General features: G+C 48.7%; 1 protein-coding gene across 3 annotated transcripts in view; it reads left to right on the top strand.

Moving 5' to 3' along the window:
• The window catches only part of DPP6 (dipeptidyl peptidase like 6), a 1,065,758-nt gene that overhangs the window by 279,196 nt on the left and 767,893 nt on the right, over positions 1-18,669 (top strand). The window contains 1 exon segment of one of the 3 annotated variants that reach the window (NM_174040.2): positions 1,901-2,251. The exons of the other annotated variants lie outside the window; for them this stretch is intronic. Coding sequence (NP_776465.1) covers positions 2,015-2,251 — 237 coding nt within the window. The 5' untranslated portion in view covers positions 1,901-2,014. 3 annotated transcript variants of the gene reach the window in all.

Here is an 18,669-nt window from a genome sequence, read left to right on the forward strand (position 1 = left end):
ATGCCTCCTCCCTATGGGGTAGGAGGGGAGACAGTTATACTGTTCCATTAATAGTTACAACATAAAGGGAGGGAAGGACAATAAGGGTCTGCTTTTTCCATTCCTGCATTCAAAGACCCTCCTTGGTTTTATCTGGTTTTTCATCCTCGGGTCACCTCAGGAGGCAGCAGTTTTTAGGACAAAGGACAGCAAGGTCTCTTTCCCTCTGGGATTTCTGCGTTTGGACAATGGTGCCAGGAGCTGGCCTTGGACTCAGACTCAACAAGCGCTGGCAGCCTGCGGTTGGGGCCATTTTCTCAAGTGGTCACGGAAACCATGGCGGAGCGGAAGTCCCGCTGGAAGGTGAAGATGCCCACACCCACGTGGAGTGGAAGGACCGGGGAAGCGCCGGAGCAGGTGCGAGCTGGTCTGGAGTGTGGGGTCCTAGTCCGCTCAGGACAGGACGATCCATCCCAGCCCAAGGGCTGCCAACAAGGGGGAAAGGACTGCGCGTGGAAGATCTGGGGTTGGGGGAGGGGGACGAGACCAGCAGGGAGAGGCCTAGACCCTCAAGCAGGACAGTGGACTCCAGCAGGACAGGAGGGAGGAATCCACCCCGAAAGGCAGAGGACAAACCACACGCCAGCCTGCGGTCTGAGCCGGAGCCCAGCGCCCAGGCACAGTGGGTGTCTTTCCACACAGGGGCGCTGGAGCACGTTTCACTGCAGAGGAAGAGCGAATGTGCACCCAGACCCGAGCGCCCCAGTAGGTGTCGCCCCCCACACACCCGGGGCTCCCCACTTCCTCTCAGTGCAGGGGCTGGGGGCGGGCGCGGAGCAGGCTTCGGAAAAGTTGCAGGCATCACCAAATGCTTTAGCCTCTGTTGGCATTTACGCGTTTATCGAAAACGAAAATGAAGTTCGCGATACACACAAATAAGTGGGGGTGTGCCGGGAGGAGCGCTGAACTGAGTTGCTCGGAAAGCACCCCTCCCCCCACCGCACCCCACCGCACCCCGGTCGGCCCTTGCCTGCCTTCCGTGACCTTTTCCGTCTCTTCTTCTTGAGACCTGATTTTGGAGCAGAGCTTGGTTTGGGAAGGAAGGGGGCCCATCGGAGGCCGCGACCCCGAGCCCCCTCCCTTGCATCCCCGCGGTTTGCACACCATCACCCCCCGTGCGCACCCCCGACCTCCAGGGGTCTCGGCTGTTGTCGTTTCACGTTAGGCAGGAAAAGCTGCGAGGGAAACACGAGGGAAAAGGCCCCGCAGGGCGCCGGGATTGCAGCCGCGAGCGCGTGGACGCGGAGCACAGCCCCGCGCGGAACCGAGGACCTGCATCTGGGGGTGCCGCCCCCTGCCTCCGTGCCCCCGACGCCCCCTCCCCGTCGCGGACCTCCTCTCTCGCTGCGCTCTCCCGGAAGACGGCGGGGTGCCCTTTCCTGGTGGCCCGGAGCCCCCAAGCGCGCGCCTGCATCCACGAGCTGCGTGGCCCCGCGGCCTCCTCGCGGCCAGCCCCGGGACCCCCGGGCGCCGTTCCCGGGGGTGAAGGGCCGCGTGGGGAGACGGCGGGGAGGAGGAGCTGCGCGGGGACCCGGGGCGGGGGGAACGAGGAGATGCGCTCCGGATGCTCACCGGGCTCTAGGTGGTGCCAAATTCCGGGGCCTAGGCATTTTCCCTCCCTTTATGGTTTTCTGTTGTTTTTCTTCCCTTCAATGGCTTTGATTAAGCCGTACGCGGCCGTGCCGAAGAGTTGAAAACAGAAAAGCAAAGGGAACGAGAACACACCGCCAGACCCTGGCTCGGCCCAGCCGCCGGGGAGGGGGCGGAGGAGGCTGAGCCAGGCGGTCGCTCGGCGGCGACTCGAGAGTGGCGCGCGGGAGGAGCGGCGCGCTGCCGCCGTCCTTTCCTCCGCCGCCGCCGCCTCTTCTTCTTCCTCCCCTTTTCCCCCCGGAGGGCGTGGGGAGCGGGAGCCCCAGAGGGAGAAAGCCGATACAGAAACGCCCCAAAGACAGCCAGCGAGAGCGCGCGGAGACCGATGGCTTCGCTGTACCAGAGGTTCACTGGCAAGATCAACACCTCGCGGTCCTTCCCGGCGCCCCCGGAGGCGAGCCGCCTCCTGGGCGGCCAGGGGCCGGAGGAGGACGGCGCGGGGCCCAAGCCCCTCGGAGCCCAGGCGCCCGCGGCGGCGCCCCGGGAGCGCGGCGGCGGCGGTGGCGCGGGCGGCCGGCCCCGGTTCCAGTACCAGGCGCGGAGCGACTGTGACGACGAGGACGTAAGAGCATCTTGGGGGTGGGGTGGGGGGGGGTTGGGGGCAAACGCGGGGCTCCAGGCGAGCCCGGGGGAGACACGCCCGCGCCGCGCCTGCGAGGGTCTCGGGGCGCCCTCCCCTCCCCCACTGCTCCCGGAAGCGCGCCCACAAAACCACTCCTTGCGCGGATCTCGGTCACCGCCGTCCTGGAGCGGGTCCCGGTCTGCAGCGGCGGCGGGCCAAGAGTTGGTGGCTTTGAGGGCAGCGTTGGCGGAGCTGCGCTGCTGGGGTGTGGAATTGGCTGAGGGTTCACGGCGGCCCCGGGGACGCTTGCTGTTACCCGCACGCTGCTATGGATCCTAAAGAGAGAATTCGATCTGTGTGTGCTTACGAGTTGGTTTCTCTGTTCTTTCTTTACGTTTTCTTTTGTCTGCTTTAAGACTCTAGGAAGAGGCTGTCCCAGGCTCCTTTTCGCCCCTTCCCACCTGTCACTGGAGTCCTTACCTCCCAGGCTGTCACTTCTCTCACTTCTCCACTCTCCAACCCCTCCCCTAATCCCCTCCCCCACTGGTGGTGGGGCTGATGGTGATCCTCTTTCCCGAACCATAAAATAAAAGCACTTGCCTCCGAGGCCCAGCCCTCTGACCCAGGCCCAGCACAGTTTGTGCTGGTGCGAGTCAGGCCCTGCCTGTCCCCACACTTAGCCTTGGACTAGCCACGACCTTGGACTGTGTTAGTGGGAAAACTTCTCCAGGAGCACGTTTTCTACTCTTCTCCGGGCTGGTAGCTGGGGGTTTCAAAGGTTGGATTTGCATATCACCTTAGTAACCGATGACTCAGGCAGGACACCCGCAGGCTGCCCAAGGTGGATGAGTTCAACCACCTCTGTTGATCTCTTCCAGCTATTCAGAGGGCCAGGGAGGGCCAAGTGATGCTTCTGATACCTTGTGTTTCCAGAAAAAACAAAACAAAACAAAACAAAAAAACAGAGAAAAAAATCCCAGACAAGCTCTCAGACAGTCAGACAGGACTGGCTCAACTGGTCCAGCCTGGCTGGGTGTGTTGGGTCCAAGAGTTTACTGTGTGTAGCTTTGAGTGTCCCCACCCGGGGGTAGCAGGGGGTGGGTACCTGCACACAGGTCCTCTTACAAGCCCCCCGCAGATGGCCTCTCCTGACAGACCCAGGGCAGTTCCTGTCTCTGCCCTGAGCAGGAGGCTGTGATCATTCAACATGCCCTGACTTGGGTCACTGGTTGTTTTGTTTTGTGAATGGAGGATCTAGAGAGGTGGCAAAAGTTTGTGGGAGATGTGGACACACACACACACACACACACCCTGTATTAGAGCTTGCATGAGATTTTCTTATTTTGGTTTATTTCCAGACCCCCCCCCCCCCCCCCCCCCCCGCCGTTACACAAAGACATATCAGAGAGATGGCCCTCACTCCAGTGGGTCAGGTCCTAAGGGAAATGCATGAATTCTCAGATTCAAGGAACCAGAATCTTTGAGGAGGGGTTTCATTGGGACAGTTGAAAAATTATGGAGGATTAAACTCCAGAGATCTTGGGGAAGACCACCCAGCTGCAATGCAGACAAAAATGATGCACTTTTTGCCTTAAATCTTTTGACTTAAAACGGTTGGGATTTGTTATGCTTTAAGTGAGAACCATGAGCAATTTCCTCCTAACAGGCTCTAGGTGTCGCTAGGGGAATGGAGAGTTTCTGAATTTTGTTGTAGACGGTCTCCGCCCATTTCCCCCCCTCCCATCTTAGCTTTGAGCATGTATTCCTCCTTTCATTTTGACATATGTCTAGAAGTGTTCCTCAGATAAGCAAAAGGGTTGAACTGAGGAGCAAATTATTAATTTAACATTTGCAAATGGTTTCTGCTGAGATAACTCTGAAGAGTATATCTACTTTAAATTCATTAACTCCTGATATTAATGTTTTTTATTTCATGGAAAATGAAAAACAAAGGGTGTGTGTATGTCTGTGTGTGTAAAAGTAAGTATAAATATAGTGTATGCAGTATCCTTATGAAATATATATAATATTGTGTTTAAAATGTATTATTAAAAAATGACACATGAGTAAATGTAGCATCAATTTCTTGAAAACTTTTATGTGCTTTTCTCAGAAAAAATATTCAGGATTGGAAAAATTATGTCTAAAAATATACTACGTAGGTGTACACATCAAACAGATTCGTTTCCCTCCAGTCACAGGGAATGCCATTTGCTATGAGTTAGTACTAGTTAAAGAAAGTAGGTACAAAAGCTACTTTTCTGATATTAGCCCTTGTTAGGATTAAAGAATCTTGAGTAATCACCCTGTACCTACGTTTAACCCTTAAGATGTACAACTGATAAAGAGTACATTGCATATTACTCTGTGTGTCTTGGGCATCCCCAGGGCATGCTGGTTGCTGTCCAAGGTTCTGAAGCATCCTCTCTATTAGCACCTAGGAAATCTGCAGCACCTTCGTCTGCAGTCCCAGCACTAAGGCTGCTGGTGTCATTGCTCTTCTGTGACTTGTCTATTCCGTGGAACAGAAACAGTCTTCCCACCTTGATCACTCACATGATGGTAAACAGCGTTACCTTTAAAATCCAACGAACTCTGTGTCTCATTGTCCTGCCATCTAGAAATGAGAAAATGAAACGTAGTTTTCGATCTGTCTCTGTGTATATGCACACATGTCTGAATAGGACTGAGAATGAACAGTTCTTTACAAAATAAAGTTGAAGGTAGTTACCAGGTCTGGAAGAGAGAAGTCAAATGCTGCAGCTGCATGGTTAGTGACTAGGAGTGCATTTCCTGTCTGGACCAACTACGTTTAGGGACCTCTCTACTGTGTAAAAGTCTGTCTGTGGTGGGCCAGTTTTAAGGTGTGAAGTTTAACTTTGAAGAAGAAAGAAAGCCAGAGTGCTTTTCTACCAGAGTTTCCTCATCAATCTTATACTTATTTAAAGTCAATGACTTGGGAGACCCCTCTGAGGAATCAATAGCTATTTTGATTTAAAATTCACTTCATAGGCTAAAAATAAGTTGACTCTTAAAGGCACTGCTGCTGGAAGTGACTTTTAATGGGATTTAGTGACTTCTGATGGGAATTAACTTCAATTAATTTAAAAATATTGAACCTTGTTGTGCCCTAGCTTGAGTGTTTCCTTTTGATTTCTTAAAGGACTTTGAAGGCCATGGGAAGTAGGGCCACATCAGCATGTTCCTGTATTCTTCATTTTTGATGACACATGATTTCCTAACAGTACAAATATGATGACAGGATTTTAAAACAGCAATTTGGCCAAAACAGAGATTGAGCAAAGATCATTGCTTACTCAGTCTGTCTTATGATGTCACTGCTGTCTAGCTTATGATGTCATGCTTCTGACGTATTTCATCTTCCTGTTTGTCTGCAACCTCCAGCCCTTCTTCCTCTCCACCTGACTTTTCACTGATATGCTGTCAACATCCTGTTAATTTCTCCTTGGAGTTTATCAGCTTTAACTTTTGAAGCAGCTTGACTCCACAGAAATATTTGTATACCTTCTGACTTTCTTCTGCAATTTCAAATGTATTTACAATCTCATATTATCTTCTTCCTAACATATTGAGGAAAAGGTTAAAAGTTTCAGCCACCAGCTTGATCTCATTATTTTCATGTCGAATTCGATAATGCTTAGTGTAACTCGTCTATAGAAGGGTTACCATGTCACAGGGTTACTTGGAGCTTTAAAATTCTCAATCAGGTGATCTAAAGTGGATTCACTAATTCATTACAAGAATTCCTTTTTCCTTATTTAGGTTGGTGGCACACTCACATTCTTACTGTCCTCACTGCAGAAAACTGCACAGAAAATGTCTTCAGTGTCCTCTTAATTACTTGATACAATGGCCTTCGTCCTTGTCGTCACCTCTTTTGCTCCTGATCACTGCCACCCTACACGTCAGACTTTTGTATCATGTGTCTTTCATGATGCCACATGAGTTCATGTCCTATCTCTCTCTGACCTTTGTATTCTTCAGTAAGTCCTTTTTCTCCCCCTCCTCTCCCTCATGTAGGGGGTTGGGAGAACGTATACTCCAAGGTTTTGGTCTCCACTATTCTATTCTTTCCCTGCCATGTTTTCTTCTTAAGATACACTAAATATTGGGAAAAGTAAAATGAAGATAAAGGAAGCTGAGTATATTTCACAGCTTCTGTAATAGCAGTTGGCCGAAGTAGCTTAATTCCTCTGGTATACACCTCCTAGCATCTCTTCTGAAGAGTATTTACTTTTCTGTTTTGCAGAATTGGAGAACTGTAGGATTGGAAGGACCTTGGAGGTCTCCACGTTGATCTCTTCTCCCACCTTTTGTTCCACAGATCAGTTTCAGTAGTGGCGACAAGACATCTACATAAACTATATCCCTGACTTTGTCACTTCCCTCTCTTTCTCGTGTGGCTGTTCAGTAGCTCAGTCATGTCCACCTCTTTTGCGACCCCATGGATTGTAGCCCACCAGGCTCCTCCAGTCCATCCGTGAGATTTTATGGGGAAGATTACTGGAGCGGGTCACCATTTCCTTCTCCAGGGGATCTTCCCAACCCAGGGATGGAACTCACATCTCCATGTCTCCTTCACTGGCAGGCAGATTCTTTACCGCTAAGCCACCACTTCCCTCTCTTTACGTATCATTATTCTAAATGACTCTCTGCCTAACCTCTTTATTTCTACTTCTAGCACTACTATTTCTTCCACCCCCGAGCGTGGCATACGATATACGTAAGCTTGTACAGTTGCATTTCTCTCAATGTCTTGATTTCTTTCTTGTAATATACAGTATTTCACTAGATGGCTTTGAGGTGCCCTTATGGCTTTGATGCTATGTAACACTGTTTCATAGTGCCCTACAACAGTTGTCCTCCTGCAAAGTCTATTTTCTGCATTTCAGAACAATGCTAAACACACAAGTCAGTCAGTTCAGTTCGGTCTCAGTTGTGTCCAACTCCTTGCAACCCCATCTGCAGCACGCCAGGCCTCCTTGTCTATCACCAACTCCCGGAGCTTACTCAAACTCATGTCCATTGAGTTGGTGATGCCATCCAGCCATCTCATCCTCTGTCATCTCCTTCTCCTCCCACCTTCAATCTTCTCCAGCCTCAAGGTCTTTTCTAATGAGTCAGTTCTTCACATCAGGTGGCCAAAGTATTGGAGTTTCAGCTTCAACATCAGTCCTTCCAATGAATATTCAGGACTGATCTCCTTTAGGATGGACTGATCGGATCTCCTTGCAGTCCAAGGGACTCTCAAGAGTCTTCTCCAGCACCACAGTTCAAAAGCATCAGTTCTTCAGCATATAGCTTTCTTTGTAGTCCAACTCTCACATCCATACATGACCACTGGAAAAACCATAGCCTTGACTAGACTGACTTTTGTTGGCAAAGTAATGTCTCTGCTTTTTAATATGCTGTCTAGTTTGGTCACAACTTTTCTTCCAAGGAGCAAGCATCTTTTAATTTCATGTGTTTACTATCTAAAACAGTCTCTCTGTGAATGTTTTGGTAAAGTAGCTATCACAAAATTATACAAAATTTTGCCTATTGTCTCAATGCAGAGCAGAGTCATCATTGGGAAATTGTCTGTTACAAGGAAGTACAAATAGTGATATAAACAAAGATTCAGTGCTAGCTGACTGATGGGTGAAGCCAAATATAGCATCAAAACTGCCTTGCCTCTGCACTGCACATGGTGTTTTTTAAAGCACCACTGGGTGTATCTCATTCCACCTTCCTTGTTACCTTGGCCTGGGGAGAAGCATAACAAAGAGTCAATCTGTTGGCTTGAAAAAGTAGTCAGGGTAAGCCTGATTTTTTTCATTTGGATGAGTCAATTGTCCACTGTGAACTATTGCAAATAAATTTCAACACGTTAACAAGCCTTTGCTCTGTGGAGTCGGCCAAAAAAGTACGTCTTTGCTTAAGGCCGAATCTGTTTGTGAAAAATGAGCATTCTGCCTTCTTGGTGGAATTGAGTTCTGTGTAGCAGTAAGATCTTTTGAAGTGGGCACGGCAGCCTACTTCATATGGCATGCTTCCTTTTATTCCTGCTAGTGCACACTTTTAAGCAATTTACTTGTATATGTTACCTGTAGATATGAGGAGGTCTGGAGTATTAGATAACATAGTATCAATTTATATTTTTGACAATGGAATCAGCTCATCTTCCCACATGAGATTAATATTCCAGTATCACTATGTGGACAGGAACTGCTCTGGATGTTGACTTTGGACATTTTTTCTTCATAAAAATAGAGCTTTTTATTTCATACTTCAAGCTTTTTCTCCTTTGGAATCAGAATGATTAATGAGTTTAATTTTTGGAAGCAACCGGCAGGAGTTGCTGAGTAAGATGTACAAGCTGATTGAATATACCCCCGTTCCTTTTAATTACTCTGATGATGCCAGCGCATTTATCGTGCATATGGAATGCTTCTCTGCAATACACAGTAGTGATCCCTTTCATGGATGTTGCCTGTAAAATAATACGTACAGTAATCCTTTCAAAATTAAATTCTGCCTAATAAATATAGTGTTAAGGGCAGTCAGTACCCATGTGCCGTGCTATGCTTTGCTTCATTTTAAACACATCCATTTGATTTTCTGTACAAGTACAAAAGGATAAGCACTCAGCCTTTCTGGTCAATGACTTTTGGAACACTTGTCTTTAGAAGGATCTGCATCTTGAAATTATCTGAAATAAAATATTTAAAAACTGGATAACATCTCATCTTACAAATGAGAAGACTGTAGATAGTTATGTGAGTAATATTCTGTAAATCACTTGTGTTCTCTGGACCTCAGAGAAACTCAGTCTTCCCTTCTCTCCTGTGTTCTTCTCAGTATCCTCTATGGTACTGTAATTCAGTGGCAGAATTAACTTAATTATATCACTGGATTTCAAACATATGAACGTTATGAAATCTTAACAGTCTAAATTATTTTGATTCTAAATGGATATGCTAATTGCCAAAGAAAATAACAATTTCACCACAGTAGCATGAGACTTTTGCCCTGAATGGGTTTCCCCAATGATTTTACTCTTTTTTCCTCCATACAATGCTTTCTGTGTTTCCTAACAGCATCCAAATCCACCGGAAGCACAGGAAATGTTCAGTTTTGTCCCATAATCTGAGAACATATATGGGTACCTTTACAGGGAGTCTGAAGCCAGGATGGCCCACGAGGTCCAGATGGTAGACTTCCAGGCAGTGAGCATCCTGCTTCCCAGAGTCGGAACATCTCAGTCGACAGCAGCGGGCACTGTAGCCCGGCACCTGGCAGGGACTGGAGTCTTGCCTGGATGCAGGAAAGAGGGGGACTCCCGTTGCTACAAATGGAATGGTTCTCAGGTCCTGGAACAGTCATTCCCTTTAAAATAAACAAACCTAACTTTAACTCACTCCTGTGGTATGTAGATAAACAGCTTGAAGGCATTTAGAATGCAGTAAAATCATACTAGTACCATGCCCAATGGACATTAAAAACAAACCAAAACAAAAGATGCCTCCGCCTAGTTTTTAATTAAAAAGGAACTTCAAGGTTTTCCAGGGTATCACAGTCATTGTCAAAATAAAATCTTAACTTTCTCTAATGTTCAGATTTTATTTGCTATCAGCTTTTACCTTAGATGATTTGGGGTCAGTTTTGATATGCCTCTGTTTAAAAAAAAAAATGTGGAGCAGGTTTTCCTGGCACGTTCCCCAGTTTGGAATTGAGAAGACCAGTGAATCCTTCTGTCTTCTATTGTTTACTGTTTGGGAAGATTTAGTTTAAAGACAGAACTACTGGAATTTATACAGCTGTTTCATACAGCAACGGTCTCTTTGTTATATCGTCTGTCATATATTTATATGATTGTTTATATCCCTTCTATTTTATATATTGGGCACCTAGTATGTTTTAAGATGGCGTCACCCAGAAGTGGACCAGGACTGGAAGAAGGGAGCATTGAAGAATAGGAACAGGAATAAAAGAGGTTTTATGCAATACACATGAGAGGGGGTGGATAAAGCAGAAACTAGAGGTGGAGAAATGCATGAGAAGGTCACAGGCCTCCAGGCTCCCTAACCATTTCCCCAAAAATATTTAATTTCCTAAACTGTGTTCAGATCCTTCCTATGCTTTGTGCAGTATGCCATCCAGCAATTTAAAAATCTGAAGCAAAAATAAGAAATCTCTCTAAAAGTCCTGAGAGATGACATTATCTCATCAGTTTGTGAAAGCTCTTAGAGTTGCAATGGTTGCAACCCCACAAGGTAGTGAAACCCCGCCAGGCTTGTGTGAATGGCTCCAAGCCCTGAGCATGCGTGGCTGGTTCTGGACTCTTTGTGGCTTTTGCGTATCCCTCCTCAGCATCTCCCCCACCCTGTGGACGGACCGCTGCCTTCTGGCATCTAAAGCCAATGGAGATAAGTGGGCCTGCGCTCTGCTCTCTTACTCCTCAGGCTGCCCTGAGATTAGGCTTTCATCCCTGCCTACCTTGCCACATCGTCTTGGGAATATTCACAAAGGGGACAGTTGCCGTTTCCTGGAATGTTATATTAATAGAATACCTAGCTTCTTTCCCAGGCGAACTCCTAGGTCTTCTTTGTTGTTATGTCCATTCCATCTTTTCTGACTTGCAAATGTGTGTTCTCCATGCCAGGTTTGAAGGCAGTGTGCTGCAGGTGAAACTCTTTGAGTCCAGAGTGAACCCATCTGTTTGCAAGTCCACCCCAGAGTGCATTGCTGCTGAGAATAGCGCTTTGAGGAGACAGAGGCGCCCCTGAAACCTACATGGGGACCGTGGTTAGTTCGCTAGAGGGATGCGTGGGCGTGGCATGCGGAGAAACGCAGCCGGAAGTCAAGTTGGGCTGAATTTCCAAACTGGACCTCACGTTGAGTGTTGCCATGGTTTGGCGCAGGGTCACTGCCGCTCTGCACGTTATTGTGGGTCTCACAGGCACCTGTGGGTCTCACAGGCACCCGTGGGCTTGTGCCCTCCCTCTTAGCGTCGTGTGTGGTCACGTGGTTGACCTTGGCAGGTGGAATGGACTGGAAGTGAGAATAGCTCTCCTAAGTGGACGCTTTGTGAGCCGGCCCGTGGTTTGCCCTGCTCTCCTTCCTTCTGATATGGATGCTGGCAGTGTATCAGAGGGAAAGATAGAAGGTTAGGTTTGTAAATCACCGAGATTACATCCAGACAGTGTCACCTGGCCTGAGCTGACGGACACAGCGGGATGCGTGTTCCTGTGGATCAGCCACTGTGCACTGCTTCTGGACCTTGATTGCTTCCTCGTCTGTGGGCAAATCCGGCACTTTCTCAACCTCCATGGGAAGCTTCATTCTACATTCCTGCATCGTGCTTAAGACTTTCCAGTTCCCAAAGAGATGGAAATGGAAACTTCCCTGGGAGGGCAACCGATGTTGGGGTGATGAGTTTTAACCAGTTCCCTCATTTCCTGTCTTTGGGGAGCATGCTTGTTGGGTGAGGAGGAAAGGGTGAGAAGAGACAAGGGTGGGCGTTCATGGGAGGGGGCAAGGAGAGCCTGGGAAACAGGAGTGGACATACAGGTTCCCAGATAGTAATGATGGAAGCAGACAGCCTTCCGGATGTTGCAAAGGCTCAGCCTTAGACATGAGCCTCCTGGGCTTTTGACCTTCCAAGTCAGAATGAAGAGACTCTGAGGTTCTCACAGGGAAGCCTGGATGCTTCGAGTCTGTGTCCTTACACCGAGTGTCATGCTCTTCATGTCACGTGGATTTTGGAATCCGTTTTACACAGAATCTATATTTACAGTGTAGGATTAAAGAGGACATGTGTGTGTGTAGTGTAAGTTGCTCCGTTTTTTCCACTCTTCGCAACCCCATGGACTGTAGCCCACCAGGCTCCTTAGTCCAGGGGATGTCCCAGGCTAGAATACTGGAGTGGGTTGCCATGTCCTTCTCCAGGGGCTCTTCCCAACCCAGGGATTGGACCTGCATCTCCTGCATTGCAGGCAGGTTCTTGACTACCTGAGCCACCAGGGAAGAGTATACGTCTTCATCTAAACAATAGGGGATGTCATCAGACACGCCCAGATCTAGCAGATGCTCTTTCTCCCCCAGTGCCTGTCCGGGCCAGTTCTTTATTTTACGTGTAGAAAGGTGTCACCAGTGTCTCTTCCTTTTTCCTAGATTTTTCGTTCCTCTGAATGGACAGAAAAGTCAGCCCCTAAATGACTGGTTATCTGTTACAGGGAGAGGGGAGATGCTGTCAAAGACGGGGCACTGTTTCTATGGAAACAGGAGCTGGCTGTGATGAGTGGGGATGTCTGGTTTCCTTGTCGGGCGCTGGCCTTACTGGACACACAATCATTGATACCCTTCCTCACGGCTGTCCTGCAGCGCCGAGGAGATCATATCAACCAGAAGCTTTTTGTCTCCCCAGGTGCCTGGAGTGCACCTGAGCAGAATCCTAATATCCTGTCTCCCTATGATCTTTGATCCTGCTTCTCCTGTTCCAGCGTATCTTTTATTTCATCATAGCCATAGGGAAAACAGCCTTGTTCTAGACTTCTGGGGTACATCACAGTGTCTCTGAAAGAGGCGGACTTGAGGGGTCGTTTCTGGCCCCTCCAGTATCTGTCACTCCCTCTTACACACACTTGAGAGCCATTTTCCTGCTTGGATGGACTCTTGGAAGTTTTCACACCATCCTCCAAGTTTCCCTTCCTCTTGCACCTCTCAGATCCATCCTGACTGCATGGACAGTCAATTTCCCTGTATGCTGAACTCACTGCAGAACATCGCTCCGCTGGGGTGACCCTGCCCCAGGTCAGAGCTGCCCGTGTGGCTCCGAACTTCCCTCAGTAAATGTCAAGGTCCCTGTCATGGCCGGAAGGCATGCATTGTCTGTTCCCTCTGCCTGAACATCCTTCCTGCCTGCCCTTCACATCTCTGCTTCCCCATCACTTCCTCAGGGGTCCACGCTGGGCATTCTACTTAAAGTTGCAGCTCTCCCACCCAGCCCTCCTGCTGCTCCCCACCCTGCCCTGCTTTGCTCTTCTTTTCCCATGGCATTTATCGCCTGGCCACCTCATGCGAAGAGTTGACTCATTGGAAAAGACTCTGATGCTGGGAGGGATTGGGGGCAGGAGGAGAAGGGGACGACAGAGGATGAGATGGCTGGATGGCATCACGACTCGATGGACGTGAGTTTGAGTGAACTCTGGAAGTTGGTGATGGACAGGGAGGCCTGGTGTGCTGCGATTCATGGGGTCACAAAGAGTCGGACACGACTGAGTGACTGAACTGAACTGAATATGTTTTTATAATTTTCTTATCATGCCTGTTTTATTTTTGTCTCTCCCCTCCTTCCCCACACACACACGTAGAATATCAGCTGACTAGTGTCAGGGTCTCTTGCTGTCTTATTCTCTGGCGTGTCTAGGTGCATGGTATAGTATCTGTCATGGCCAACGTGCTCAACATGTCTTTGTTTCAGGAATGCGTGAAGGACTGGCATCCTGCCTGACCCTATCTCTGCTCACTTCTATTTGGATAAGCACAGTGCCCTTAACCCAGTTCTCCAGACCTTTTTTTTTAAATTAAAGGAGTTCTGAAATTAGAACTCTGAACTGCCTATGTGGCTGCTTATAAGTGGCTACAAATGGATTCTTTTCTCTCCAGATTTTCATCCGTCGTTTGATTCTGAGCAGTTTCTGCCTGACGGCCCGACTTAAGACCACAGCTGAGAAGACAAAACAGTTATTAGGGAAACAGTAGGAATTACTTTTGTTAGACCTGCTTAAGATGTGTGATAGTTCGCATTAGTAATACTTTGTCTGGGTTTAAAAATAAGTGTGAGTTAAAAAGAAGTCTAATTCTTTGGCCACCTGAGGGGAAGAGTTGACTCATTAGGAAAAACCCTGATGCTGGGAAAGATGGAAGGCAAAAGGAGAAGGGGGCAGCAGAGGATGAGATGGTTCGATCACAATACTGACTCACCAGACGTGAATTTGAGCAAACCCCAGGGAGCTAGTGAAGGACGAAGGAGGCTGGCGTGCTTCAGTCCATGGGGTTGAAAAGAGTCAGACACGACTTACAACACCACAAAGGATAAATCAGACAGAAACAAATACTGCATGTTATCACTTACACGTGCAATCTAAAAAATACAACAAACCAGTGAATACAAAAACAAAAGCCGACTCACAGATATAGAGAACAGCCAGTGATTACCCACTGGGGAGAGAAAAGAGAGGAGGGGACTTTAGAAAGGGGTTATTACAGGATCGTGTGAAATCATGTGTATGAAACTTAAAAATTGTAAAGCACTGCAGAATTTAAAGAATCTTTCATTCAGTAAAAATGTACGAGATACATTTTCTATATATAACTGCTTCTGCTGACTTTTTTCCTCTCTTTTTGTGGTTATCAGAGGAGGGAGTCCCATTAGGGAAATGCAAACCTTTAAGAAGAGGAGATTCCTATAAATACAGCATTGCGATAAGTTGTTGCTTGATTGGAAATTTGCATTACCTAATTCTCAATTGAAATGAGAGAAGATCACAGCTTCTTTTTCTGTGGTCCTGTGATCCTCATTTCATCTGGCAGGTAGAAAGTCAAATCAGAGTGTTTTTGAACTCTATGTCATTAGAGGGAAACTAAAGTTCCCAAACCAAAATGCACAGATTCTCACACACACACACAAAAATCTCTTCCTGGATTCTGTAATCTATTCAAAACTGCCAGAGGCACATTCGCTACATGCAGCGTCCATTTTTATGATGATACAGTCAGAGCTACCTGGCGCTTTGGATGGAGCTGGAACAGGAAGAGAAGTCTGCAGGCGTGACCCTGACTTTTCTGCCCACCTCCAGCCTGGCCTGGCACCGCCAGACCCTAGAGGCTGTCTTGAGGCTGCAGCAGGACTTTGATTCAAGACTTCTTAAGTCTCGATGATGCGAAATCAAGACTTGCAGTTGCGTTTGCTGTGGCCAGACAGGGTTGGAATGCAAATGATGAGGGCTCTTGTGCCCACATCAGCCTGTGCTGAGCTGTTTAACAGCACCAAGGAATCACACCAGGCCCTCAGTTCAGCACACGGGTGATCAGGGACCTGCAGATAGTCCGGGTCCTTCCTCTGAAGACGTGCTAATAATAAGCGTGTGTGTTTCCTGATTTGTCACATGGTGCCAGAGTGCAGGCATTACAGTGCAGCAGACAATAAGGAGATGCGTGGCTGGACAGTCGGCTCTCTGACCACTGGACTTAAGTCGTCCAAGTGTTCGGAGGCACTTAAGGCCCAAAGATGCACGGAAACATGTTTCCTGCCGTTGTTACATAAGGGAAAAGAATGTGCATTAATGTGACACCGTTTCCTGGCTCAGCACCCTGGTGCAAGTCCAGGGAGAGAGGGAGAGAGGTGTGTGCCTGCTGCTCACTCGGTCATGTCCGACTCTTTGAGACCCCCTGGACTGTAGCCCGCCAGGCTCCTCCACCCATGGGAGTCTCCAGGCAAGGATACTGGAGTAGGTTGCCGTTTCCTCCTCCGGGGGCTCTTCGTGACCCAAGTCTGCAGCTCCTGCATTGCAGGCGGATTCTATACCGCCATGGTGCGTGTGGAAAGCCACCTCACACACACCCACCCGTCTCTCTGCACCTGAGAGAGAACCCAAGGACCCTGGCCCCCTGCAGGCACCCTCCCACCCCGAAGAGCAACTGAGGCAGCGGCTCCACCCTGCAGGTCCACGCCCTCCCTTTCTCTCTCAGAGCATCAGGTGGGCGAGGGCAGGGGCCGGGGCTGGTCCTGGACCCAGCACACCAGCCCTTCACTGTCAGGGCATGGTCACAGCTGCTAGTCCGGGACACAGCAGTGCCCACAGAGGAGGAAAGAGGCTGTTGGGCAGGTAGGCACTGGTCTATGGAGGGAAGCCTCAGAGGAGAGAGTGGAACCCAGCCCAGCCCGCAGACCCGGGGTTCTGGGAGCCTGGGGCGAATGGGGTGCACCCAGGAAGGTCAGAGGTCTCCGTGGAAGAGCATCATTTCAGTGTGTCAGCCAGGGGGCATCCGCCTTCACTGGATCAGAGCAGCCAGACCCCAGGCTTCAGCTTGGATTTGTTGGGGTTTTCAGTCTCTGCTTCCCTGAGTTCTGGGATTGTGATGGCAGCCACCAAAGAGGGGCGGGGACAGAGCCAGCAGAACTTCATCTCCTCCCTAAAGCAGCTGAGCTTTTAAAATATTTTACTCATACGTACGTTTTCACAGGAAAAGTGGATATTGCTGAGCTCTTGAGTAACAGCCCAGTTATCCAATAAACTCACAGACACTGGCAGGATGTCGCCATGATCTCTTCCTGCCGCAGTTTGTGAACATGCCGCACATAGAATCGATCCTGTGTCCACCCCGCAGAGTGATCGCTGGACACAGGGCTGGGCAGTTTTTTGATGGTTCATGGTATGGGCAGGGTGCCACGGTGCCTGATGTGCACCCTGGACTCAGACTACCTGAGCATGAGTGCCAACTGCTCACCACTTGCCTGGAAAATCCCATGGATGGAGGAGCCTGGTAGGCTGCAGTCCATGGGGTCGCTAAGAGTCAGACACGACTGAGCGACTTCACTTTCACTTTTCACTTTCATGCATTGGAGAAGGAAATGGCAGCCCACTCCAGTGTTCTTGCCTGGAGAATCCCAGGGACCGGGGAGCCTGGTGGGCTGCCGTCTATGGGGTCGCACAGAGTCGGACATGACTGACGTGACTTAGCAGTAGCAGTAGCAGCCTTAAAAAGTCACTTAACTCTTTTTGGACTTTAGTTTTCTCATTTGTAAAATTAAGGGGGAAATCTATGGTATTTTTCTTATTGGTGTATTGTGAAAGTGAAAGTCACTCAGTTGTGTCCAACTCTTTTCGACTCCATGGACTGGGGCCTGCAAGGCTCCTCCGTCCATGGATTTCTCCAGGCCAGAATACTGGAGTGGGTAGCCATTCACTTCTTCAGGGGATCTTCCCAAGCCAGGGATCCAACCCAGGTCTCCTGCATTGCAGGCGGGTTCTTTACTATCTGAGCCGCTAAGGAAGGCCAGTTCGAGTCCATGCATGTCAAACACTTAGAATAGGATCCCACATGCCATAAATAACTGAAGTCTAATAACAAACTCCTTATTACATGATCTAATTGTTTTGGAAAGGAAGGGTGGAGGACTCTGTGTGCCCTTCAGCAAAGTGTCTTGGGGTTAGAACTGTGGAGAGGAAGGGAATGTGATAATCCCCCCGTAGTCACACAGGCACTGATTATTTAATTGCAGTCCCTTGCATTTGTAACTTAACCATTATCCCGATATGCAGGTTGAGTGGTTGGTTATGAGAGGGCTGGACCGCTGGGTTCCATGGTTTTAGGAAGGGCTGGTGATGTCAGGGGTCATCAGGGTTAATCAGGATCCCCCCCGGGGTGGGTTTGTGCCCTCCCCACCCTGCCCCAGCTTTTGTGAAGGAAATGTGGTGGCTGGAGCCGCAGGTTCAAGGCCAAGCTCCCCTCCTGAGAGGAGGACAAACGAGGAAGTGCAGGCTGACCCCAGATTAATTCTCAGGACCCTGTCATCTCCACAAAGACCAGACACCTGCTGAGGATGTTCATAGAGACCCTCTGGAGGCTGAGACCTCAAAACTAAATGAGGAAACAGTGGCTGGAAAACATGGCTTCTATTGGAGTCCATCCTGTGATGGAGAATTTGAAATATTATGCACGGTCAGGGCTCAATAAATAATGTTTCCCCAGCAGTGGTCAAAACAGGTCCAACGAGAAGACACGGGAAATACTGCGGAGGCAGTGCCTGCTGGGGAAGGAGAGCATCCACACGGGATTCAGCTTGAGGATTTACTAGAAAAGGGCCAGCTGGCAGATGTGGCTGTATAAAACAGAGTGAAAAAAAACGTATGGACTCAGTGGAGCTATAGAAAAACAATGGAAAACTGGCCAGATATGGATTTGACTATAACAATTGAAATTTTAAAAGTTTTCTAACTGTAAACAAAAATACTGAACGCACTTCTCTTCCTGATCCTTATAAAATTTCACTTTAACATAACCCCTGCCTTTTACCTGCCTCTCTATTAGCAATTTAGCCAGGAGATTTTCATTTTAAACCTTCCAGAAGTTTCCTCACTCCAGCTTCAGGAGCGGGTGGATGGGAACCTGGCTGTACCATCGTTCCCGCCTTTGAAGTGGTTTCTGCAGCTTTCTGTGGTTGGAGAAGCATCTCCATCACCCCCAGCAGGGCGAGCATCACACCATGAGCAGCTGGAAGGGGGTTTAGACAGCCAAGGCACTATGATGACGGTTCTTCTCAGGAACCAACCAAGGGAGTCAATGCATTTCCTCCACCACGCTGGGCTTATGTAGTCAGTTTCAGGTTTCCCGTCTCGGTCTCTCTCTGT

The sequence above is a fragment of the Bos taurus genome, chromosome 4 (genome assembly GCF_002263795.3).
Source record: "Bos taurus isolate L1 Dominette 01449 registration number 42190680 breed Hereford chromosome 4, ARS-UCD2.0, whole genome shotgun sequence".
NCBI classification, from domain to species: Eukaryota; Metazoa; Chordata; class Mammalia; order Artiodactyla; family Bovidae; genus Bos; species Bos taurus.